Below are 25529 nucleotides of genomic sequence, written 5' to 3' on the forward strand. Positions count from 1 at the left end.
CGTTGATAATAGATCATACGTAAACGCGTAAACTAATTCAAAAGCTCGAATATGTGAAAAACAAAACATACGTAGGTTTTTTTTGTAGAAGCCGACATGTTAAAAGAAAACATTACACGACTGATAGGTAGATAAAAACATTTATTCACCTCTATCAAGTATTTTCTTTAAGCATAACTATACAAACTTGGCATAGTTATTTCATTTGACAATGGTCCTCGACACAAAAGACAGATAGTGGTCATTATTTACAGGTACCATTACAAGTTTAAGTGCTAAAATAGACCCCCAAATAAATAAAGCCCCCTTACAATCACAAAGTTTCCTCTTTAAATAGTACAAAAATCAAAGTCCTACGAAAATTCATTTAATTAAGCTTGCAGCCCCTTTTGATTAAGTGGCTTTAGATAGCACATAGCTTGATTTACAGTTAGTTTAACTAATATACTGATGGGAAAACATCAGTGAATAAGACTATAAACTATCCCCTCAAGGTCTGTACATTTCATTGTGCGTAAACACATCTGGATGCCATGGTGGCCTAACGGTGACCTAAAATAATCGCAGACCTCAAAATCACCCCCATATTTAGCAACACTCTGAAATCAAGGGGTCAGAAGTTAGGCACTGGTTTAGTGGCGTGGCAGATGGACACCAGCTGAGCCGCCAGTAATTGTGTGTAAGCAATTGTCAGAGCATCTCAGGCTTGGGAATGACCTATGAAACTCAAGAGACAGACATTTCTGCTGGAAGGCACAGACAATGAAAAACAGTCAGTAGATTTGCACTTTTTTGTATAGATGAGACGCTGTAACTGCAGACAGAAGGAGTTTTCTGGTCTCCAGTGTCCGACGGTTAGTGGTTTGCTGTTTTCACATTAAGGCTTGATTTTCCACAGCTGGAAATGAAACACAGGATATAAAACTTTTGTTAAAGAAATCTAAAATAACACCCACCCACACCCACAGACACACGCTATTTTCCCCTACTTCAAGTTTTTATGCTATGCTAAGCTAACAGCCTCTGGGCTCTAGCTACATACTGTTCACACATACACAGGAGAGTTGTACACATCATTTAATACAAAAGGAAAATCAGCCCCTTTAGCTTTTTGTAACAGCAATTGCATAAATTAAGGATATTCACAATAGAGGGACTACTGACTGATGACTGACTCTTTGTTTGCAGTCTTCAAGTACAAGACAAATATTGATGTTAAAAGCCACAGAATTGACAATACAGCCTGTATTAAAGGCTTAATAGAGCTTTCTGTGCGAGTGAATTGAACTCTATGTGTAAAATTTAGTTGAATAATCTCAATTTTACTAGTAATAGTTAATCTATGTGCATCTTTATCAGAGAAACTAATGAGATGTAATTTCATTTTCAGCAGAAAGACTCTCACTCTGATGTTGAAGCCGAGCAGGTCGCTGACCACAGCAGACACAGCGGACAGGATGACCACTCTGGTGATGTTATAGATCAGAGGGTTCACAGTCAGACCCAGCAGTCTGAAAGGTGTATCCAGCTCCTGAGGAGGAGGGAGGGAATACACTGTTATACAACTTTACAAAATTAGTCAAAGCTAGAATTAATTATGGATGTTATTAGGGTGTAATACTAAGGGACGTTTAAGTTGTTAATCATAAAGTGTGAGAAGAGAGATGACTGGACACCGATTAATGAAAATGTTTAACTAACAAACATCAACTGTCAGTGGAAGAAACTGTTTTATGCACATAGTCAACAGGATGAGGAATTATATATATTTTTTTGACAATCTTTTTATTGCAAACAAGTCATTTTGTGTCACAACTTTTGGGCAATGTCAGCCATCATTTTCTAAAAAACACATTTTAAACCAACCAACTTTACCTAGCTTAAAACATGCTTGTAAATGCAGTGTGCAGCTGTAGAATGCAGTCAAGTATTAATAGTGGTCTGAGACAGTGTATCAGTGCAATGTCATTATTTAAATATTTGGTTGAAAATGTCAGGGGGAAAAATATTGTAAAACTCTAGAAGCGCTGCTTTAATCTTACTTTGACCGGATTAGAATCAAACAAAACCCCTCTGATGGTAAATTAGAAGCTTAAATTGCTTACCTTCATCAGTTTTGTAGCTAGTTTCAAAACGTTGTTCACAATGTTGAGTTCTTCTTTCTTATTGGGTTTTTTCTCCATCTTGAGATACAAATTGATCTGCAACCAAGAATAGTTTCACATAATATAAATAATACAATAAAGTCATGGCAATTTATTCAAACTTAACTGAATTATTTTGCAACTATAAACCAGCTATTGCCGTACAGGGCTGAACACACTGAGAAATAACCTGCAACTCCATGTGCTTTCCTCTTTGACACATATTCTCACCTGCTCAGTGAGCAGCACTGAGGAGTTGCTGTATTTGCAGTTTGTCTCTGAGCCGAGCGTTGCCAGCCGTAACAGAAAGAGGATGAGGGAGGAGGCCCACACCATCAGCTCCCAGTTTGTCAGGGAATCTAGGAATGTCTGGTGGTTGTGCAGAAGCTAAAGAAGGGCAACAAAACAAACAACAGTGTTCATGCTTGTAGCCCCTTAGCACATCCAATTTAACAGCGTCATGACATGACATTGTTTTTAGCTGACACTTAAATCTAAATGGACTTACAATAAGTGCAATATGCCAAAAAGATACATAATCAGAACAGCAAGAAACATGCAGGTACATTTGCTTCAATAAGCCAAACCATTGTAGCTGCTGGTGCATTAGCTTCAAATGAACTGACCATTTAAAGGTCCCCTATTATGCAAAATGCACTTCTTGCTGTCTTTTATACATAAATATGTGTCCCCGGTGTGTAAGGAGACTCACAAAGTTTCTGGAAATACAACCCTCTCTCTTTTCCTCCTTACCCACATCTCTAAAAATGGGGGTAAAAACGAGCTGATCCAGATTGCTGCCGATATGTCATATCGGAAATGTGGGCTGGCTTTACATTGAACCCCTGGCAACATCCCGCCCACGTGACACGTCCAAACCTATCGTCCCCCATATACATTTGCGAGCTGAATCCCCTCGAGTAGGCAGCTCTGTGTATTCAACAGGATGTCTGCAGGAGGGACTTAAGAGTTGTTGTATATATAGTACATATAATGTCTCTGTTCTAGTGGTAAACACTGAGAAGTGTTTCAGAAATAATGCTTGATGTGGTTTGGAACATCATATGGGGTTTAATCACGGCAGCATTTAGCCAAGTATCTCCGTTAGAAACTTCTCTCTTCAGACAAAGAGATCATGCCCTCCAAAGGGGCGTGGCCAGCTTCAGGTCAGCTCAGATTTAAAGCTACAGTCACAGAATCAGCACTTCAGGAACAGGGCTGAAATAGAGGGGGATGAGGCATGCTACAATGGGTGATCTGTTTGGTATTTTGAGCAAAACACTTCATATATGTATGCATTGTATAGATATTGCCCTACAATATATTGTTAAAATATAGCATAATAGGAGACTTTTAAGTACAACATTAAGCTTTCCTGATATCAATGGAGAGCTCGTTCCAGCACTTATGAGACAGGATAACAAACAGGAGTGCTGTTGTTAAGCAGAGTGTATCACATACTTCTTATCTCCTCATCAGGTAATATGGTTAGATGGTTGCATCTTTTGTGGCTGCCTGGTAATTTGTCTCTATGGAGGACTATTTGAACAAGGTTATTAAATGTGTGATCTCTAAGCAGATAAATAAGATGACCTGACCTGGGCACAAATGATGAAGGAAATGGAAAGTGCCAAAAGGAAGATAGTGGAGACGATGACGTCAACGGAGCGCTGCGGCCCTCGTCTCTGCAATAAAATCAGAACTCAGAAATATTTTATTCATCTCACAGTAGGGAACAGTGCAGATAAAAAGGCAAACACAACAAGTATGCTAACATATTAAATGAAGAGGGATCAAACTTAAAAAAAAAAGAAAATCAAAAAAGTACAATTACATAGTTAGGAAAAAAATGCAAATAAGTAGCAGCATTATGAACACACCAAAACACACAAGGACTAGTCCATTGAAACCCTCTTGTGGTGAAACCATGTACACTCATAAAAGAACAGCGGGAGTGTTAAAGCAACAGAATACACACCCTGAGAAAAGAGCGTAGTGACAACCACATCTTTATGTTCTGGACTTTCTTCAGCCTGAAGTGAGGGATCTCTGATTTCTTCGCCTTGCGAGCTGAAGTCAGGTGGCTGAAGTACTTGGCGAACAAGAGTCTCTGTAACGGGGAAAAGGGAAACAGATCGTCAGAGATGCAAAGCACAGACAGTTAAGCAGTTCTGCAAAGAGTCGAGAAAGGTGATTCTGTTTAAATGTTTCTTAACACCACTAGAGGGAGACATTTGTTAACGAAATGGCTTGTCAGAGTGAAAGAGCCATGTTGATTGGATAGTCTAAGCATCATTTATAAATGTGAAAAAAGGAAATTTATAGTGCTCTATATCACTCTATTCAAATCTTCTGTTTTCATTAATAAGTAGAGGTTGGGAATAGTTCCTCTCATGCTCTGGGTCCCATTAAGAAGTTTAATATTTGTAGTTATTTAGTTAGCTGGAGGCTTCACCTTGAGCTCTTATCTTTGGTCAACATTTTTAGGCATTTTGCTGAATTTGGAACATGGAAGACATGCCAATATAGCCGTTAGCAGTTCCTGTTTGCACTGTTACCATGGTTGTAAGAGCGGCCATTAAATAAATACATTTAATACTGAAGAACTTTAGAAATGTGTGGTTATTATGAAAAAAGAGCTGAGGTTATAGGGGAGTTTTTGTAAGATTTATAAAAAGACTCGTAGATGTTTATATGAGAAATAATAGCTCATTAAAAATCAAAAATATTCTTCATACAGAGTTTCAAAAAGATTTAAAGTTGCATTGATAAAGCTATGTTGCACCTTTTAGAGCAGCTTCAGGAGCAACATTTTCTTTTAGTTTTGACTCTGGGATACAGAAATGACACAGTTGGGTTGATTCTACCACCAATAATATTCAGCTACACATAACATAGTGGAAAGACATAGCTGAAAATTCTAAACAAATATATAAAAATACTTCAGCGGTCACCTGTTTGTACGTTCTCTCAGCCACACACATCATGAAGAAGAACAGTGCTATGAGGCAGACTCTCTGCACCGTTGTGATGAGGAAAAAGGTGTAGGCATGGACACCGTGCTGCCCCAGCGCCATTTCCACTAGCTCCTTCGGTGAAAGGGAGCTGAGTTTTGACACATCCAAACGCTGAGCCAGGTGGAAGGCAAAGGGAAGCAGAGCCAGGGTGGCGGTCATCAGCCCACCAAGCATGAGGTAACCCACACCCTGCTCCACCAACTTCACCTGGGAAGAAACAAGAGGGAGACACAGCAGACATCTTGTTATGGGCAACATTTGTCTGCTAATAAAAGCAAAACAGTGTATCACGACAATTAGTCAGTCAGGACATATTGATTAATATTGTAATTACATTAACACAGCCTGTATGTAATGCCTAAAAGTGATTTAAGATCAATGTCTGACAGCTAGATGTTGCAATTTTCAAATGTTTTCCTATTGGTAATCAGGTAAAATGTTCATTGTTATTCTAGCTACATCTTTATTGCACTCCTCAAGATGACTGCACTTTTAATTTAATATTTCTTGTCACATATATGGCTGTGTGGGTGACAAACATAAGGTGTAAGATGTCATTGCGCTAATTTGGTGTTTTAAAGGCTTAGGAATCACCAAAGTCACGCAATAACATAAACAACCGAAGTGTTCAAGGCAGGGGTTGAAGCATCCTCATTCTGCAAGTTAAAATGATTGATTCTGTCAGAGGAGTCTGGTGGTTTGCAAAAAGGTCATAAATAAAAGCTTCAGTTCCCCTGTGAAAATGGCTGTCTGACAGCAAGGTAAAGCCGAGAACATATTCTAAATATTTCACACACTCTTGATATTGATTTTTATAGGTTAGCCTCCTACAGGTGGCTAACACAATTCAGTTCTACTGCTCCGTACAGAAGGTAAACACTCCCTATGGATAAGTAGCTCCTCTAACCGCACTTTAAAAACGCAAACTATCCTTTTGAAAAGGCACACAGTCCTGGTTCTTGACTTTGAACACCTGTATTATGCATCACTAGGGCTAGGCAGTATATATAATATATATGGGTATGATATGATATGAGACTAGATATCGTAATACTGCACTAAGTGACTTTATACTTGTTTTAAAGGATGCACTACAAATAAGTGACAGATGGTTTTAGATACTATTTGCCTTTACCCACTTAGACATTATAACCACATACCTAATGATTATATTTCAAAAAAAGTCAACCCTAAGATACCGTCACAATCTTGAAGGCCAGGTATTTAATCAGAAATATTGTGATATTGGAACAGGTCACACAGCCCAAAACTGCACATGCTGTTTTAGGGTTTGTAACTCCGAGCAACCCTTAACCACATATATTACAAACATAAAGAGGATAATGTGTACCCGTGTGAGGATGATCCCACTGATCTCCAATACTGACATGTCTGCTTTCTTACACTCGCCCTGCTCCCATATTATGGCACTGACACGGTCCTTGGATGGGTGACACGCCTGCAGCCAGGACAGCTGGTTCTGAAATCACAGGCACAATAAACAACCTTTAGTTTACTGCTGCTCTTAAATGCATCAATAATGCTGCAGTGTTGTGTTCTGTATTGGTTCTAACGCTAAATGGTATTCTCATTTACTGGGACTAGTCATAACATTTTGAAATATCTTAAAATTAACCATAACTTTTGAAACAACACAAATGCAGTAAAATTATTTTATTTAGGATTTTTTTGATCTTACTCCGGTGATTCCCTGCTGAAGGCTCTCATCGTCACTGCTCATAGTGGTGGTTTGGGGGAGCGCCAGGCCGGTGTTGAACCTCCCGTTCACCTCACTGTCGCTGCTCCCCGTAGAGGCGGAGTCAGGCCCCTGGAGAAGCTCCTCCCACAGCGTGTCATCGGTGTCGGAGGCAGGACGAGAGCCCACGCTCGGCCTGAGGCGATCCACCTCTCGAGGCTTCACCTTGACGGAAGCCCCGCCCACTTCCTGTACCAGTAGATGAAATAATTATTTAAATCCTGCCTAACGGTTATCAATCTCAAGCTCTTGTTCGATAAACAAAACACACATCTCACCTGAGGTCTTAATGTGGGTGTAGACTTTAGACTCCTCCTTCTAACAGAGGACCCTGTTGCAGATGGCGGCCATGTTGACGCAGGGTGTCTCTCTTGACGAGGTGCTGGTAGAATTATTTCCACCGGTTGAACCCCCTCCTCTTCCTCACTGGAGAGCTCCTCGGATGCACCAAACCCCGACTTTCTTGTGGTCTGTGAAAGAATATAAAGACACACAAACATCTTAGGAAGGTATTACAAAACATGCATAAATTTGAATTAGGCCATAAGAATAATATGCTATGTCGTTCAAAACAAGGCATCTAGCAGCTCTGAAACACAATCCTTACCAAAGGAAATTAATAAAATAACAAAACCATCTGACAGTGTGATGAACGCCAATATAATAGCCCAGGAGTTGATAAAACAACTTCATGTTTTCATATTTATTAAAAGATTTAGTCAGTCAAAGGTCATCGACTTCATTATACATACAGGTTTTATCTTTATCACTAGTGTTTCAGGTTTAACCCAATCTGCCTCTCTTCACATTTTGAGACAGCAACAAAACAAAAAGATCATATTTTGATGCTGATATTAGCCATGAGGTAACAACATTCAAAATTGTATTAAACCCAGAGTTTGAATACAGCCCACCTGCATGTATTTGGTGTTTTTCTTATTTGTTTAACTTTGATTCACAAGTTATTTTCTTCTTTACTTTATGCCACAGTTCTGAGATTGAGTAGTTCGGTAAGTGACTGTACCCTTCTCTCTTCGTTCCTGTATAACCGCTGGCTTTCTTCAAGCTGCTGCTCTCTGTCTGCGCTGTCATTCTTCTCCTCAGATTTTTTCAGCACTCTGCTCTTCCTTGGCCTTGCAGGAGACAGAATAAACATTTCAGTCGAAGACAAGAAATTGTAGATACAGCAGCCATTACAAAATGAGCTAAACCCACAGGAGTGAAAAAAGTTTAGGAGAGGCTTTACTGAACAGAATAACTCTAGGTTTTAGGTCTTTGGGTCTATGTTTGTGAATAATGTGGGAGTTTATGTATGTGCCAAGAGGTGAAGGTGTGTTTGTAAAGGCAGATGAGTGTGCAGTGCCTAACAATGAGTAGATCACCTCCGTCTGCGAGCGGGGCTGGTGGTGCAGCTGGCAGCTGGACTGCCCGAGGGCCACCGGCTGGACTCAGTCGACACAATCTGGCAGTGCACAGTGCCCAGCAGCAGCATCAGACACATGGGGCCAAACACCTCGCTGGCACTGGCCCCAGGGACCTCCACGTACAGCAGCACCGCTGCCACTGAGGGTAGCAAAACATTTGGCATCAGCAAACAAAACGGTCCCTTAGAGGGGCTATTATAACAGAATTCATGCTTACTAATGAGGTCTTTCTTTGTTGCTCAGGTGTGATAGTTATTATGGTTAGTGTTGCACATAACTGTGCAAACTGTGACCAATGGAGATACTGAATTAACTACATATCAAAAACAGGCTGCTCATTTTGTGCTTTAATGACCGTGTTTGTGTTTTAATGGCTTAGCAAAGTCAAAGGAAAACATTGAAAAAGATTACTGCAGCTGCAGCAATGTTGTGGCTTAGGAACAACACACACTCAAGAGTCACTGTTGCAATAAACAGGAGCCTTTGTAAGTTACAACCATTACCCAATGCAAGTTGGTCAACTTATTTGAGCTTGGCACCATTTGTTGTGGCTATAGGCAGTCCAATTGAAAGTGGCAGTGAGGGGCTAAATACGGGATGATAAACACTTTGACACGCACAAGAAAATTAGCTTTAGTCACTGATGGTTTAGAACATAGCGGTCGAAAACATTGCAGGATTTCTGTATAAATTGCGGTCAATAGAAAGTTTCGCCTCCCAACTCACCCCCTCTCTTTCCATACAAAATCACACTGAGCACATGAGTGCAGCCAGGTTAAACAACCACTAACTCTGCCAAAAACTCCAGTGCACGCCCACCACCAATAATATGCAGAAATGACCACATAATAAATAGAAACACATAAACCCCAAATCTGGATCCTACACCGTTTATTCAAGAGAAACATATGTATAATTTATTTTTATCAAAGAGATTAAGGAAGGGATTGTGTCTTTTTAACATAAGAATGGAGATAATGAAGATATGTGGAATGGGACACCCCAAATATCTGAAGCTCTATAAATAGGGGCCCAGACAGTAAACAGAAAGTATTTACAGCAAACAACTAAGACAGCTAGAATTGGAGAGAGTTAATGTATTATTACAAAGAGGTTAAAGATTAGTATTATACTCAACATCTTCTCCAACATCAAGGGACATTTTAAGTATATCTTTAGTAATAAAACGAGCAGGACTGAAATCTTTCAAAAATACGTTAAGTGTCAAGACAACCCACTATGAGTCAGTTTAAAATGTGATGTCATGTAATTAGTACTCTGGTTCTTGTCATTATGTCAATGATTGAATTCATATCCAAATGCAGTCCAGTTGACTGAGAAATCATAGCCCCATTATGAATAAAATTTGATTGAGCGAACCTTGCATGAAGTAGAGCACGAGGATACAGGATGAGATGGACTTGGAGGTGACCTGGATCCACCACTGGAAGAAGAACGGGAACAGCAGCACTCTGACCAGACCCTTCCGAGTCAGAGCTGTCCAGGGCCGGTCTGGTTTAGCTTTGCTGAAAGTTGATCCTAAAGGGAGAAATAAGAAAGTCTCTAACAAAGCTTCATGGAAACCATTTAAGATAGATACAGTGGGGCAAAAAAGTATTTAGTCAGCCACCAATTGTGCAAGTTCTCCCATTTAAAAAGATGAGAGAGGCCTGTAATTTTTATCATAGGTATACTTCAACTATGAGAGACAAAATGAGAAAAAAAAAATCCAGGAAATCACATTGTAGGATTTTTAATGAATTAATTATAAATTCCTCGGTAAAATAAGTATTTGGTCAATAACAAACAAGCAAGATTTCTGGCTCTCACAGACCTGTAACTTCTTCTTTAAGAGGCTCCTCTGTCCTCCACTCGTTACCTGTATTAATGGCACCTTTTTGAACTCGTTATCAGTATAAAAGACACCTGTCCACAACCTCAAACAGTCATACTCCAAACTCCACTATGGCCAAGACCAAAGAGCTGTCAAAGGAGACCAAGACAAAATTGTAGACCTGCACCAGGCTGGGAAACTGAATCTGCCAATAGGTAAGCAGCTTGTGTGACGAAATCACCTGTGAGGCCCAGAGAATAGAAATGGAAGACACAAACCATCGCTACTGCCCTCAGGGACCTCCACGCAGAGCTACCGCTCCTGGGGTCAAAAATTGATCACAAAAAACGGTGAGCAAAAAATCCCAAGAACTCTCCAGGGGGACTAGTTATTATGAGGCTGGGCACATAACGTAACTGTACCATAGTACAAACACATAAACGGCGCCAGTGACTTAAATGCCGCTTTTTGTCGTGTAATGCTTAAGCAAGTCAAACATGTAAAAGACGCCGCTCGAATGTTGTGCTAGAGGACAACATTGAGATCACGGAAAAAGGATTGAGAAAATGTCCCAATGGCAGTGGAAACAAATGACCTTTTTGGTAAACATCAATTGGTGTGTTGGAGGGAAATGGAGATTTGATACAATAGAACCCAGAAATACTTATCTGATGTTGAACATGGGTCGAAAACATCATGATTTGCTGTATATTCTCAAAGGCGACCCCAACTGACCCCTGTATTCCTCAAAACCAAGACAATGAGTGCGCCATGTAATCGTGAATTTGAGTAAAACCCTCCATCACGGCACCACAATAAATGCAGATGACCACATATAAATGAAACAATAACCCCAAATCGACCTACACCGCCAGGGAACAAGTAATGTATTTTTAAGAGATTTAAAAAGGGGTTCCTAAGTGGGTAAGAAGATATCCGGATGGCACCCCATATGAAGCCATATAATTGAGGGGCTCGACAGTCAGAAAGTTTGCCAGCACACAAAACAGCTTAGAAGGAGATCTGATTAAGAGGTAATGCCAAAATACCCAACATCTGTCTCAAAAACCTTGTAAGATATCTTTATAGACATCATGTGTGTTTTGTTGCTATTTGTTATTCCTCTATCATTAGAGGGCTTAAAGCTAGACATGACAAAATTAAACAGAAGTTAAGAGAAACAGAAGTTACAGAAAGAGAGAGAAGCAGAACATAGGCAGAAATTACTTAATAGGTTAATGTGGATATGTGTAAACAGGGGAAGCAGCAAATGTATTTATCAGTGTGCAACTCTCTACATACACATGTTGTAAATAAATCTGCTATAAAATAGATATATAACGAGTCTTCATCGATCCTCACCTCTTACTAAGTCGACATCAATGAGGTCTGGTTTGATGTGACCCGTCTTCCTTGGTTTGCTGTCCAAACCCTAGATGAATGAAAAGTGGTATTTTCCATTTAGTGGGAATGCCGAAGATAGACAGACAAAGTTTTATTTATTTACCAAGATTTTTAGTTGTCTTACATTTAGATCAGTCTGCTCCAGAGATTTCTCCCAGACTTGTTGATCATAGGCCCCGATCTGTAGCAACAACACAACATTTATCAATAATTTGAGTTCAAATTTTCACATCTCAGTCAAATTGAGGTTGTCCATATTTATGTCACCAAGGTTCTTCCCCATTAAAGTGTATGAAAAAGTCTCCCCATTAGAAAATGGGCTTGCAAATTATTAAAGTGAAAAGGACCATAAAACAGAATGCTCGTTAACAAGTTTCTGTAGAAACTGAGGGAAATCAGAGGCAGCCTGTTGATGAATTGGGGTAAAGGTATGTAAAACCTGTTGTAAATGAACTGGTTATTGAAATAAAACAATTTAAATAAAAATTATTAAACAAATGTACTTTTTATCACAAGTATGACTATAAAACAGCAGGCATGAGCTCAGTCTGTATGGACTTAGCCTATCAACAGAAAGGTCGCCAGTTCAACAATGTTGAGTGGTAGCTGGAGAGGTGCCAGTTCACCCTCTGGTCACTACCAAGGTGTCCTCGAGCAAGGCACCCCAACCCTCCCTGGCACGGGACAACTTAGCAGCCTCTTCGCTCTGCCACTCCTTTATAAAATGCATTTGTGCATGTGTGTATTTGTACTGTGCATTCCTATGTGTTTGTTTTTCCTGTGTGTATTCAACAAACAGACTGAAAAACTGAATACCCCCTTGGGGATAAATAAAGGGTCATCTTCTTCTTAAAAAAACTACACGAACCACTAACATAATGAAGCATAGAGAGGATGGGATTTTTTATATTAGAAGATTAGAAGTTCAGGAGCAACACTTTCTGTTGCACTCCACTGCTGTTGAAGACATGCAAACACATGTCTGAAATGGCGTCAGATGTTGTTCACAGTTCATGCAAATCAGGTTAAATGAAGCGGAGCTCTTAAAATGAGTAGTGTGCAGCATTGTGGGCTTCTGGCAGCCTAAGTAAATATCCTCCTACATGTATCAACATATTGTAACCTGTGACAGGTCCCACCTGTTTTTTTCCAACTTCATTTGGTTTGTACACAGTCAAACAAAACAGGAATGGTATGCAGGTAAAAAAAAAGGTGTTTTTGTAGAGACAGCATTGTCTCTGTCAATAAAACACACTCAATTAAAAGTCCTAGTCTTAGACTTGTGTATGCTTGGTTAATCTGGGATCATTTGCCTTTATTGATATAAATATTGCCTTTAAAAAAAAACATGTCTTTTTTCAGTACTTTCTTTTCTTTACAACAAAACCCCTAATTTACTTGTCTTTGAAACCTGTTTATTGGATATATTAAATGTACACTTTCCAAAAAGGCCTTTCACAACAACATATTTGGTTTACCTTCTCTTGATACCAGGCTATTCTGGCCATTGTGATCGGATTCTGGAACCAGTGAATTCGCAGTCAGGTCATTTCACAAAGAGTGCAGGAAACAGAGACAACTGGGCAGAAATCCAGATTTGTTCACTAGACATAAAAAGGGATATAGACACATTTAGCATGTTGCTAAGTACATTTATTATGAAGTGGTGTCCTTTATTGTACATGTATTAATTTAATTAAGAAGGGACAATGCACATTAGTAAACATGAGCACTCTCATCAGACATGTTCATTTGCCAGATTTAGTGGCTGATTTTCCTCTGCAGTCCCTAAGGTTTTAGTGCTTTCTTTGATTATTTTATAAATGTATACTAATTTATAATTCTACTCTTCTACATTTCAGAGGAAAATATTGTACTTTATATTTGTTTTATAACATCAGATATAAGCTATTACTACAGATTCAAGTATATTCAACAAAACAATTACACAAGTCTGATGTAGTTGACCAGTAAGAATAACTAGCTAAAAAAAGAAAAATACATCCAAATAAACAACAAGTTTTTAAGCAACATTTACCAATTAAAACAATAATAATGCTTGCACATTATTGCATCGCCTATGATAATACATTCATATATATCATTATGCAATGCAATGCAAAGTATATTAAATGCTGATACTCATGAAGGCTACATTTAGATGTGTAGTGCTTTACGTTTGCATTATTTCTACACTGTGACATTTCTACCTTTACTTAAGTTAATTATGAGTACTCCGTCCAGCAACGCATAAAAGCAATACAATGAAAACAACAGTAATCAAAGCGTTAGCTGTAGATGTGGAGCGGTTCATTAGCTACAGTAAGTTTCGTGATGCAGCAGACATCTGTTCAACTAACGTTGTAAACAAGTTAATGTTAGCTAACAAAAGCTGCCCGTTAGCAAGAGGCTAAAAACACTTACCTAAGATGAAACAGTACGGGTTGATCTGCCACTAACTGAAAGACACCTTTAATAATCATCACATACTGGTCGTTAAATACTTCAGTGTCAGGATCAAAGCAGCGTCTTGTTGTCAAACTGAGCTAGCTCCTAGCTGCGCGTTTACCCCAACTGACACTCTTCGACGCAATAAATGACTTCAGAATGATTCATTTCCAAAGTGTTTCCTTCACACGCATGTACTTCAATCCCGATACGTTTATTCCAGGAACTATATACCTCACTAACTTAACTTTTTGTTACTTTTTAGCTTAGCATTAGGCTCCGTGTTCCGCTTCCCTTTTCCGGGGTTTGTTGTGCTTGTGTGGAGATTGAATTCCTTGAGTACTGTCTCTCAGGCGGAGATTGCTCTCTCTTATCTGAATCCTTTTCCGTGGGTAAGATTGAGACAATAAATCGCTACTATTGCATCGTTTATTCCACAACGTCTGATCTACAGCTACATTTTTAAATACAAGTTAGACTGATGGGGCGAGTCGCAAGCACATTGAGGAATGGGCTGCCTTAAATGCGCATTTATGGTCAAAAACTACCCACACAACCTGAATCTGTTCCTAACATTTCAACCAATCAGAGCGCATCAACGGTAAACGCATCTTTTAACATAATTGTAACGATTGATTTCTCAATTGACCGTTTGGTCCACAACATTTCACTACTCATACCTTCAGATTCAGGACCACTATTTTTTTAAATACTGCACTGAAATGTATTTTAATAGCCACAAGAAAAAGGTATTTTCCCACATTTCAATTTAAAATCCTCCCTATACTCGTGCCATGAATACAATTATGTTATATCATCATTCGAAATCTTATTCCTTTAAATGATGGATTCTGGCCTTAACCAGTACAATGTATAGATTCTGAACATATCTGAACTTGGTATTAAAAGTAACCATGTGAAATTACAAAACAGTTTAGAAGACATAACTGTCTTTAATGTTGTCTAAGGGTTGTCTGTTTAAATTGCTTATGAATGTAACACAATCCCAAATATAATCAGTGTAAGATCACAAAATACCAAAACAAGCAGAACATCTTCACATGTAAAAGCAAAGGGGTGTTTTGCATATGCTTCAAAAATGTATGAACAAATAAACGGTTAATAAACCAAATTGAGGTTCCAATTAATAAATAATTAATCGAACCATTGACTAATGGTTTCAGCTCTAATGACAATGACGTGTTAGTTTTCTGGCATAAAATGACCGCAAACCACATAGCCTCTTCAGACACCTGTATAATTAGGGTCAAAATATACACAACACAAGAGAAGACTCTGTGCTGTACCACCATTACAAGGCACTATTTGTACTACTTTCTAAAGAGTCCATTGTTCAGCTAAATGACTGTCATCTGTGCAGAAGAGGTGAAAATGATAAGGTCCGAGAAAACAACCTTGTCTTGTTTGTCAACAGCCTGTCAAGAATAAGAACGGGTGTCATTTGTCACTTGATTCCTGAGTCTCTGCTGACGGCTGATCTTGCTCTGCTGCACACACGATCTTCGCCTTGACCTTCTTGTTGGAGGAAATGATGAAGTAGGGGCTGAGAGAGGCGTAGCAGGAGGAGAAGAACACCCTCATATCAGCCACCACTGGTGAAACCTTCGCAACCGTCAGCATGTAGATCCAGATCACGTTATCAATGCCGAAAAAGAACACATACAGAACCACCAGGGTGACCACCGTTTTAGCCGCCCTGGTCTCTGCCCCTCCACCATGAGAGCGACGCATCCCTCTCACCTTGCGGCTGTGGCGGTGGAGAAGCAGCAAGATGTAACCACTTGAGCCCAGCATCAGGGCGACAAAGGCAAAATCCCTCACAGAGACAGCCACACCATTTATCACATAGGACAGGTTGTCTCTGAAGTCCACATGACAGAAGCCTAGGTTAAGAGTAAAGGCAGGGACCGTGCCATTACGTGGGGCCATAGAGAAGAAAGGGGCTGCGATGCATATGGCCATGTTGAGGAACCACAGTACTGCAAATGTAGGGAGGACCAGGGAAGGAAGTGCAGGCTTCAATCTGGACAAACGGGGTCCAGCGGGGGCGATAGTGACCGCCTGAAACACACTGAGCATGCAGGTGATGCAGACTGACAAAGCCCGGCCAATGCGGTAGGCGTAGATAACCACCTTACAGCCGGGGTCATTCAGCAGGTCCTTCAGCCCAAACACAGTCATAGTCTGGGGGATGCAGCGGGTCAGCAGCAGCATCAGGTTGGCGAAGGCCAGGTGGCACAGAATCAGGTCTACAGGAAGAACCTTGGGCTCGGTGCAAATTATGTTAGCATAAGCCAGTAGGACCACAGAGTTCCCAAAGATGCCCATTCCTGTTTGCAAGAGGAAGGAGACCCCTTTGATGGTCACACACAGATCCATGACAACAGTGCCTAAAAGCAGACACAGAAACTGTTATGAATACACTAAAAACATCGTCCATGCTACCAAACTACACATTGGGTTGACAACTATACCAACATATACATAATACAACCAAACTTGATACAATCATGTTACTGTCAAATGTTGTTAGTGAAAATTAAGCTCACCTCAAGTTTCAGATGAATAGAAAAGCCTGCTGTGCAATAAATATTGAATTGCCTGTGAAATTGCCATTTATAGTCTCCGATGCCCCTTGAGATCATTGGCCACCGTTGCACATTTCAGCCCACAGTTTGGAAAATGAAAGCAACAAAAATAAATCTGACTTGAGTGATCTCAGAGGACAAAGCACTATAGAGGGAATTTGTACGGCTGAAGGGTACACACACAGTTTTAATTCTGGATTAAAACAATAGTCCCATATGAACATTGAAGCAGTTTTTGCTTTCTGTAATTATTCCCATTGTTCATATCTTACTTGCTGGACAGAGAAAAACAATCTTTAAGAACATGTTTTTCAGTGGGTGTCCTTGGTGGCCATTTCTTTGGGCTTTGTTTCTGCAAGACTACAGCAGCCATACAGTTTTTCTTTTGACAACAACTACTCCATAAATTCCCCCAGAAACTTCCAATAGATACTAGAAAAGAGTCTTTAAGTTTACATTAAGCACATTAGGAATAATTACAACACAACGTAATGTACTTATGTTAATGTTTGCAATGTTTTAAAACATACTTCAAAAAAGAGTCTATCATTTAAGTTTTAATGTGAAATTCTCATCACAATGAGAGAGAAAAAACCAGGATAAAATGTGATTACATTTCTGGTTTGGAATAAGATACAGTAGTGTAATATCAACAAAGCATCTCAGAGAGTGGTGTAAAGTAACTAAGTACATTTACTCAAGTGTTGTACTGAAGTACAATTTTGAGGTACTTGTTCTTTACTTGAGTTTTTCAATATTTCGATACATTGTACTTCTACTCCACTACAATTCATACACTGTGTTACTTCTACTTTTACTTTAAGTACATGATCTGAGTACTTCTCCCACCTCTGATTCCAGATTAGTTTAGGTTTTAGTGTTGGACATTTTTTTCATTATCAAATTAGTTAATTGAGCTGCCTTAGGTTGTATTTATAACATCGTTTGTTAATTCTAAACTTGAGTGGTCTTTTCCTGTACTTAACTTCCTCACGTCAGTGTCCATAGACAGAGACTGTCAGTCAAACATTATAATACTATTTCCCAGCTGACTTGAAAAAAAGTTAAACCATCCCTGTAGAGACAACTATGTGCGGTTATTGTTGATGCTGAAGCAGCCTGATGATGCCTTGAATGAGCTATCAAGAGGCTTTTACAAGCACAGCTGTTGCTTCAGTTTGCGCTGCTCTCCTCCTGCATGTCCTGGGAGCATGTTAAAAGACACCGAGGAACAAGACAATTAGCCATATAACAATGCGTGTCTGTACTAATTGGGGGCACAGGGACGAGTCGCTGTTATTCATTTATGTTCCTCACTGACATATGCTACAACAGAAGTTTGCTATTCGTATCACGCATTTACAGCCCCATGAACTGCTAATTGCAGATGTGTCTTCATTGAAAGCGCTGTAACCGACTGGTTCGTTTTATTCTTCTGTTTTCTCTGTTGCAAATTGGGACTGGGTCTGTGTGCTGAAACATTGTTGTTTTAGGAGCCTGTCTTCTCTTGGGAGGGGGCTGTGGATAACCCATCATAGGATGTGTTATTTCCCTGTGTGTTTTTTCATTACATGTTTACATGTTCAAAGAGCTAATTAAAATGGCAAGTTCAAGCATGTCCTTCTCAGGGAATTGCATCATGCAAAGTACGCTGCAAAATCTGGGCTTTTTCCCTCCTGACATGAAATTACATTTCCTTTTTTATGGATGATGTAAATAGTTTTCTCCCGTTGCACTAATTTGATTTAAACATTTTATGAAGTAATTCAGTTACAATATCATCCTTAGAGGTGAAGCATACGAGCACACATTTTAATACAGTTCCTGTCAACAAATATGTCTTGTGTTTGTCTCTGCATGTATTAATACAGTGTGTGACACATCGTCTTGCCCAAGGAGTTAAAGGAAGACAAATGACTAAATTAATTGATACAACAAAATCTACAAACCTATAAAATAGATTAAAAAACATATATACATAATAAAATAAAATAATAATAATGTAAACTCATTGATAATTACAATAAAGGTTAAATGATTAAAAGATTAAAAGACCAACTTAAAAAGAAATGTCGCAAATACAACGGTGAAATAATATAAGTTAAAACCTATAAAACCTTAAAAATTCAAATTAAGTAAATAATACAAATTGAAACTCCATTTAAAAGGAGGGTGTCGCTAATAAAATGCTAATCTAAAAAGATGAGTCTTTAGCTGCCGTTTCATAAGGTCGCCTGGGTTGATCTCTGATATTTCCTGGTAAGGTGTTAGTAAGATTCTTCTCAAATTATAGACTGTGCTCAAATGGCATTTTGATAGCGGAGTTTTAGATCATTTACTTGGCAACTGGCATTCTCTTGCATCATTATGTGCTGATGTAAAATCAGTGTTAAAGTTTTAATACAATTAAAGTTAGTTTAGTACTTTTTCAACTTTTGCACCTTTAAGTATGCTGGGGAAGGCAACAGCTTTGGTTTGGGAATATTGAGTGCACCCCTTACTGTGCCAGTTAATCTGTCCCACAGCAGAAATGTGGTTTAAAAGACTTTTGGCTTAGCAGTCCTCCATCTGATATTGATGGCCCTTAGACTCTGTGTCTGCATTTAAGGGGAAGGTGGCAACAGCAACCTGTCACAACCCTTGATATATTTCTCGATATGTTCTCTATCTTTTTTCAGTAAAATGACTCAATCGAGCATAATGAAAAACACAAACTAATCCTTAAAATGTATTTTCATTCCACTGAGTGCTTTCACCTGTCACATCGAATCTGCTGAGATCATCACAGTTTAGGTTCCTGTCGGCAGTCTCCTCTTTGTTTTGTCCGTACGCATCCATTTATTTTATTGTGTTTTATGCACCTTCAAGTCTGTATGCAAATTGTGTTTCAATATGTATTTGCAAGGACAATACAGTGGAAGACAAAGGAGGTGGATCCTCTTCTTAAGTACAAAACAGTGAAAAGATGAATTTTGTTAAGGGCAGTGTATCTTTTTAAGGGGCCTTTTTATGCTTTTGGGGTTGACCCTTTCCTGTAGTGTGTTATATAGGTTTGTGTGCATGTAAACGGTCTGCAAAGGCTAAAATCCCCAAGTTCCCTTCAGAGGGAGTTCACCCCCCCCCCCAGTAACCTTATTAATTATTATACTTGTATTTATTATTTGGAGGTCATGTCTTATAATGCACTTGTGAAAAATGGCTTAATATTCACAATCAATTGCCTGCCGTGGGACATCCACACTTATTTGCCCTTTACAACATCTTCACAGTTTATATATAATTTCATTTTTTGGAACTTTAATTGCTTTGGATGGATTAAACAAACATAAATCGATGCCAGGGATGCTTTTTAAATGAAATTGTGGGTGATCTATCATGCAGACCAAGCTTGGAACGTCCTCTGGCTTTAACTTTGTTTCATCTCTCTCCACTGGAGGACACTGTGGTGTTGGTGTTTGACTAAGCAACACAAGGAAGGTCTTTTTTAATAGGTAGTGGCTTTTATAATTAATTGTAGGAATTAAAAATACAAAAGCAATATAAAGGGTCTAAAACGGAAAACTAAATATAGAATCAGTGATTAAAAACAGTATTCAATAGTCTACACTCGGTTAAACAGTGACACTGAGAAAGTGTTTTAATCTAAACATGTGGCTAATGGATATTATCCGCTCATTAACACCAGTTTCTCTGTCCACTGGTTGGCTTTCTGTTAATGAATCCAAACACAGCTTCCTCTGTGTTATCCTGTCTGTCTGAAATCCATCGAGGGGACAAAAGCAGTCATCTGAATTGATCTCAAGTAATTGGACGCTGAGAGAAGAGAAGTCAATGGAGCATGAAAAACAGATCCAACAACTGTTAGCTGTTTGTAAGTATAAGAGCACAAACAACCCAACTACTTCAGGAGTGAGGGTTCAGGGACTAGGTCCACTTCAGATGTTCTTAGCTTTGACTGTTCTCAGGTAGGCGGTTTAAACTTCTGCAATGAGTTTGTTCTGATATTTTTTTAAATACAGTACACTTGGTTTATTGTACTCTGTTCTATTCCTACAGGAATGCCATCAGAGGAGTTGGTCCGAGGGGTGCTCTACTTGTCCCTCACCGTTGTGGGAGTCCCAGGTAATGCTAGCGTCATCCTGGCATTCCTTCTCTTGCTTTACCAGGAGAACCGCCTCCTCCCAGCTGATGCCATCGTCCTGCACCTGGCCTGCGTCAACCTGCTGGTGGTGGGTGTTCGCTGTCTGCTGGAGACCCTGGCCTCCTTCAGCCTGACCAGCATTTTTGGAGACCTAGGCTGCAAATCTGTCATCTTCGTGTACAGAACATCCCGTTCACTCTCAATCTGGATCACCTTCCTCCTGAGTACCTACCAGTGCCTGAGCATTACCCCTCCCGGCTCTCGCTGGGCTTCCATCCGCACCTTGTTGGCCCGCTATTTGGGCTTTATATTCCTTTTCCTCTGGGTGCTCAACATCTGCATGAGCTCAGCATCCATACTCTTCTCATTTGGCACCAAAAATGAGTCCAGCCCAACAATCCATGGCATCAACATACAATTCTGCTATGTAAGTTTTCCTTCAAAGTTGTCCAAAGAAGCAAACGGGATAGCTCAGGTGGTCCGGGATGTGGTTCCCATGGCCCTCATGACTTTAGCCAGTCTGATTATCCTAGTCTTTCTTTACAAGCACAGCCAGCAGGTGAAGGGGCTCCGCAGCAGCAGTGGTGGTGGGGGTGGTGCCGAGCAAAGAGCTGCCAAAGTTGTGGTAGCCCTTGTGAGCTTGTATGTGGTTCTTTATGGGGTGGATAATGGACTTTGGGTGTATACTCTCAGTGTGAGGGAGACCATGCCTTCCTCACTGATCTCTGACCTGCGCATATTCTTCTCCTCACTCTACGCAGCGCTAAGCCCCATGGTCATTATTGCCTCTAACAGGAAGGTGAATGGCAGGTTGAGGTGTATAGTGCAGGATAAGCCTGTTCATGAGAAAGACACAAGTCTTACTAATATGTGATGCATGCTGGGATTACGGGCAGGTCAGCAGAACATGATGGGGCCAACATGATGAGGATAAGTCTTTAAGTGTGTCATTGTGCCTTTGTGTAACATGTTTGTGATAACAATGGCGGGAGTTCTATCTTCCCTGTGTGGTTATGATTCATAGCTGAGAAGCTTTTATAAAAATATATTTCTTGCTCATGAGACTTTCCAGATATGATGTTAAATAACTGATGAGAATTATCACATGTATCTCCGAATGAGAACGTGTACCTGTGGGCAGGGGGGGGGGGGGGTCTATTGTCTCACTGTCTATAATTAAGGAAGAAAACTGTCATAACAACACTGTTGCTCAATACAGGTCTGTATAAATTATGGCACTGTGTGTCTTTGTTTGTTTATTCATTATGTTCTATCCTTCTTAATTGGCTGGAAGAATTATAGCTGGGTGACGCAAAGCTCAATGTAGCTGTCAAATGACTTCCAGCTGCCCATTTAGCTGTAATTGGGGCTTTGAATGGAATCTGCTAATACTAATGAGGCAGGTTAATTGTCCAACAGAGAATTGGTTAAGAACCTGATGGGAAAACTATATTCCTTATAGTCAAAAAAGATGTTCATTACCTAAAATTATTCATTCAATACAATTCTGACAATGTATGTCTGAGCTCTTTGGGTGTAGTTATAGGAAGACAACACCTAAGGGTCACAAAACTATGTCTTTGCACAAACCCTGAAGAAGTTTGCAGTGGATGTGGCAATGTGGGAATTTAGGAGTGATTATGTAATTGCCATGTCTTGGAGAAGCAAGGGCAGGGAGACAGGGTGAGGACATAACAACCCCAGTGAGTGACAGTCCAAAATACATAAAGTGGGGCTGCCAGCACTCTGTGATCCTGCAATAACTCCAAAGTGCAATCAGTGCAGCGCTTTTCAACTGCTGTCGCAATGCAGGTAGGGAGGAGTAGGAGAAGTCCCCTTGCTTGTGCAGAACTGTGGCATTTAACACCAGGGTGACACAAAAAGATATCAAAGGACATACAAGGATGTTGATTTTCTGTCATATACACCTTTATTTTAAAAGTTGAAACCAATAAAACCCTCTTTAATATGGCTTAATTATTAGGAAAGCTTTCTCCAGGTGACAAATTCCATGTGTTTTACTCTTCAAACCACAGAAATCTGATTTGCACTTTACACAGACTCCGGTGGAATGAAGGATAGAATACATGAATGGTTTCATTAGAGCAGCGAGCGGGCTGGAGCCTCCGGTGCGGAGTCTCTGGGAGTGACATCGTTGACACGGCTGATGCTAGCCAGGCCTTCAACGATGTCATTTTAGTTTCTGTTGGGAAATACATTTGAGATTAGTTAAAAGGATCAAATACATGAAAAACAGGTTGTGTGTATGTTCGCGTCTCTTTTTATGTGTGCGTGAGTGAAGGGTGTGCCAGGCTGGCCTCTCCCTGCACAAGACAGGACCTGTTTCCCACTGTTTCCCATCATTCTGGAGTGTTTTGAGCCTCGATGAATGCAGGGTTGCTGTAAAACATGTACAGACCAAACTCACTCAAATGTAACCCTCTATTACTGCCTCACTCTCAAATCACAAACAACCTTAGGCTCTCATCTCTCCCTCACAAGACGTAAATCTGCACCTACGACAGAACTGAAGCTGATAAATGCACTTTGGTGTTAACTGCTCTCTGACTGCTAACTCAACTGCTTTACGAGGCAAAATGCAAAAGCTATAAGGAAAAATTTGACAATAAAGCACCAATGCTGACATTCAACAAAGATTTTAACCTACAAATGCTAACCTTTTCTCAATTGTTTCTGTATTAAGTAGAGGATACAACACAAACCTGTGCAAAAGCCACCCAAAAAAACTGTCAAGCCTTCCTGAATTGTTGGTTAAATGAAGTTGAAGGGGTTCAGTAATTCCCGCCAACCGATCCATCCCTGCTGTGTCTGATGTCAGTCTGTTTACCTGCACCAGGTACAGGCATTTTTGTCCCCCGCGTCCACCAATAGCGATGCAGCAGTAGAGTTGGACCCCGCCTCCTTTCTGCCTTGAATCCAGTCCACACCCTAATATAGCCCTCTTTAGGAACTGAATGGTAAAAACCCTCTCCTCCCCCACATAAAAAAAACCTTTTACGGAACATTGTGATGTGAATCACCACAATTCCGGTGTGCAACATGCAGAAATGTGAACTAATACAGGAGAAAAATTACGACTAATATTGTAATACATGCAAATAGTGTCAACAAGCACAATTTAAGAAAGCATTAGCCTCCCAATTCAATACTAAATCATTTTATAATGATACATAAAAGCATTTTGAAACCAGCGTGAACCTGTTTACGTCTGATTTATCAATTTAATCCATTCACCTTGAAAGTTATTCTTGTTATTAATCCAATAAAATCTCTCTGATGTTTTTTATTAAGAGAAGTTCTGGCTGACTGTAGCAACTGGAAACTTTGGGGCTTATTACTGTGGTGAAAATGCATCAGTAATAAACACATCCTGGGGTACTTTCAAAACCTACATTTTATGGAAATGACAGAAACCCTTTTTAGGTTTGCTGATACCGTCTTTGCCTTTCCATCAAAGGGATGTTTCTTCAGGCTTGTTGTTTAGAGTATTTATTCCCTGTTTGAGTGAAGCTACTGATGGAGAAAGGCTAGAAAAAACTATGCTTTTATCTAAATTGGCTCTTTTTTTCTGAAGAGCAAGACTGATTGTAAAAATATTGCACATGGTGGAAGTAGTTTTATTTCAGTGCAGTCCATTTGGCGACTTTATTTTGAATTATGTAAAAGAAACTTGATCTAAACTTTACCTCAGAATACCTGCCATGAGGTGACCTGAGTTTAAGACTATATTTATTTTTTATTTTTTGCACTCCTAGTTACAGATTGTATGTGTGTGACCCCATTTCTTGCATCCGCCCAGTTTAACTGATTCCCTCAGACAGGGAACATGCACGGTCGTGTTTCAGCTTGCCTGGAATGCTGCGCTGCATGTAAGCAAGGAGTTCTGTATTCAGGATGGTGAGAATAAGTCTTACAGAGTTAAGGTGAAACTTTGCCGTTATTGCCAGGACGAACACTTTACTTCTTGATTTATCCTGATTAATTCCCATTTTGTAGGAACGGCTGTGAAATGCTAGTTTAATATCCACATAAATCGGCAGGCTCCGTGGTTTAACGCCTGACTTTATAGCTCTGACAGCCTGATTTTACTAGACAATCTAGTGGCAACATATTAAAGGGATAGTTTGACATATTTGGAAATACTTTCTTTTTTATTTCTGAGAGATGAGAAGATCAATATTACTCTCTATTTAGCCAAAGCTAGACTGAGTCTGTCCAAAGGTAGCAAGGCTCTAAAGTTCACTAATTAAAATGTCATATCTTTGATCTACAAAGAACGGAAGTGTAAAAATATAATGAGCCAGGCTAACTGTTTCCCCCTCTTTCCAATTTCTGAGCTAAAACACTGCCGGCTGTAGCCTCATATTTACTGAAAAGACAAGCTGTATTGATCTCCCCATCTTACTCTCAGCAAGAGACCAACACAAATAAATCATTTTCTCCACATTGTCAAACTATTAATTGAAATGTTATCCACTCTTTGTATATTATAGAAACATTACAAGAAACAGCCTCTTTTAATTCAGTAAGTCAACTCATAAGAGAGAAGATATGAAATTAAGGCTGGGAAAAGAGCTGTATTTTTCACAAAGGACAAAAAGGCTGTCAAAATAAACATGAGCAGTGAAACTACCTTTACAATGTCTGCATAATCCCTGACAGGGAAACTGTATGGCAGATTACGCCCATTCTCAGTGTACCAGTGAGGACATGGACCACACTGAAGGAGGG

General features: G+C 39.7%; 3 protein-coding genes across 3 annotated transcripts; 1 reads left to right on the forward strand and 2 right to left on the reverse strand.

Annotated features, from left to right (window-relative positions):
• Positions 1–121: 121 nt before the first annotated feature.
• Positions 122–14517, reverse strand: phtf1 (putative homeodomain transcription factor 1). The gene is made up of 17 exons (XM_063911575.1): positions 14004–14517; positions 13058–13183; positions 11704–11760; positions 11538–11607; positions 9722–9880; positions 8300–8480; positions 7942–8050; positions 7196–7387; positions 6861–7106; positions 6513–6641; positions 5099–5368; positions 4123–4254; positions 3743–3829; positions 2376–2531; positions 2106–2201; positions 1406–1531; positions 122–898 (listed from the first exon to the last, which is right to left on the reverse strand). The coding sequence occupies exons 2-17, from the start codon at positions 13085–13087 to the stop codon at positions 878–880; spliced, it is 2061 nt and encodes a 686-aa protein (XP_063767645.1). The 5' UTR covers positions 13088–13183; positions 14004–14517; the 3' UTR covers positions 122–877.
• Positions 14518–15485: 968 nt separating this feature from the next.
• Positions 15486–16427, reverse strand: LOC134883276 (olfactory receptor class A-like protein 1). Its single transcript, XM_063911576.1, has one exon. The coding sequence runs from the start codon at positions 16425–16427 to the stop codon at positions 15486–15488; it is 942 nt and encodes a 313-aa protein (XP_063767646.1).
• A 4028-nt stretch (positions 16428–20455) lies between these two features.
• Positions 20456–21856, forward strand: LOC134883264 (olfactory receptor class A-like protein 1). Its single transcript, XM_063911559.1, has 2 exons — positions 20456–20601; positions 20693–21856. Exon 2 carries the CDS (start codon positions 20695–20697, stop codon positions 21649–21651), a length of 957 nt encoding a protein of 318 aa, XP_063767629.1. The 5' UTR covers positions 20456–20601; positions 20693–20694; the 3' UTR covers positions 21652–21856.
• Positions 21857–25529: the final 3673 nt, after the last annotated feature.

This window comes from Eleginops maclovinus, chromosome 20 (genome assembly GCF_036324505.1).
Source record: "Eleginops maclovinus isolate JMC-PN-2008 ecotype Puerto Natales chromosome 20, JC_Emac_rtc_rv5, whole genome shotgun sequence".
Taxonomy (NCBI): Eukaryota; Metazoa; Chordata; class Actinopteri; order Perciformes; family Eleginopidae; genus Eleginops; species Eleginops maclovinus.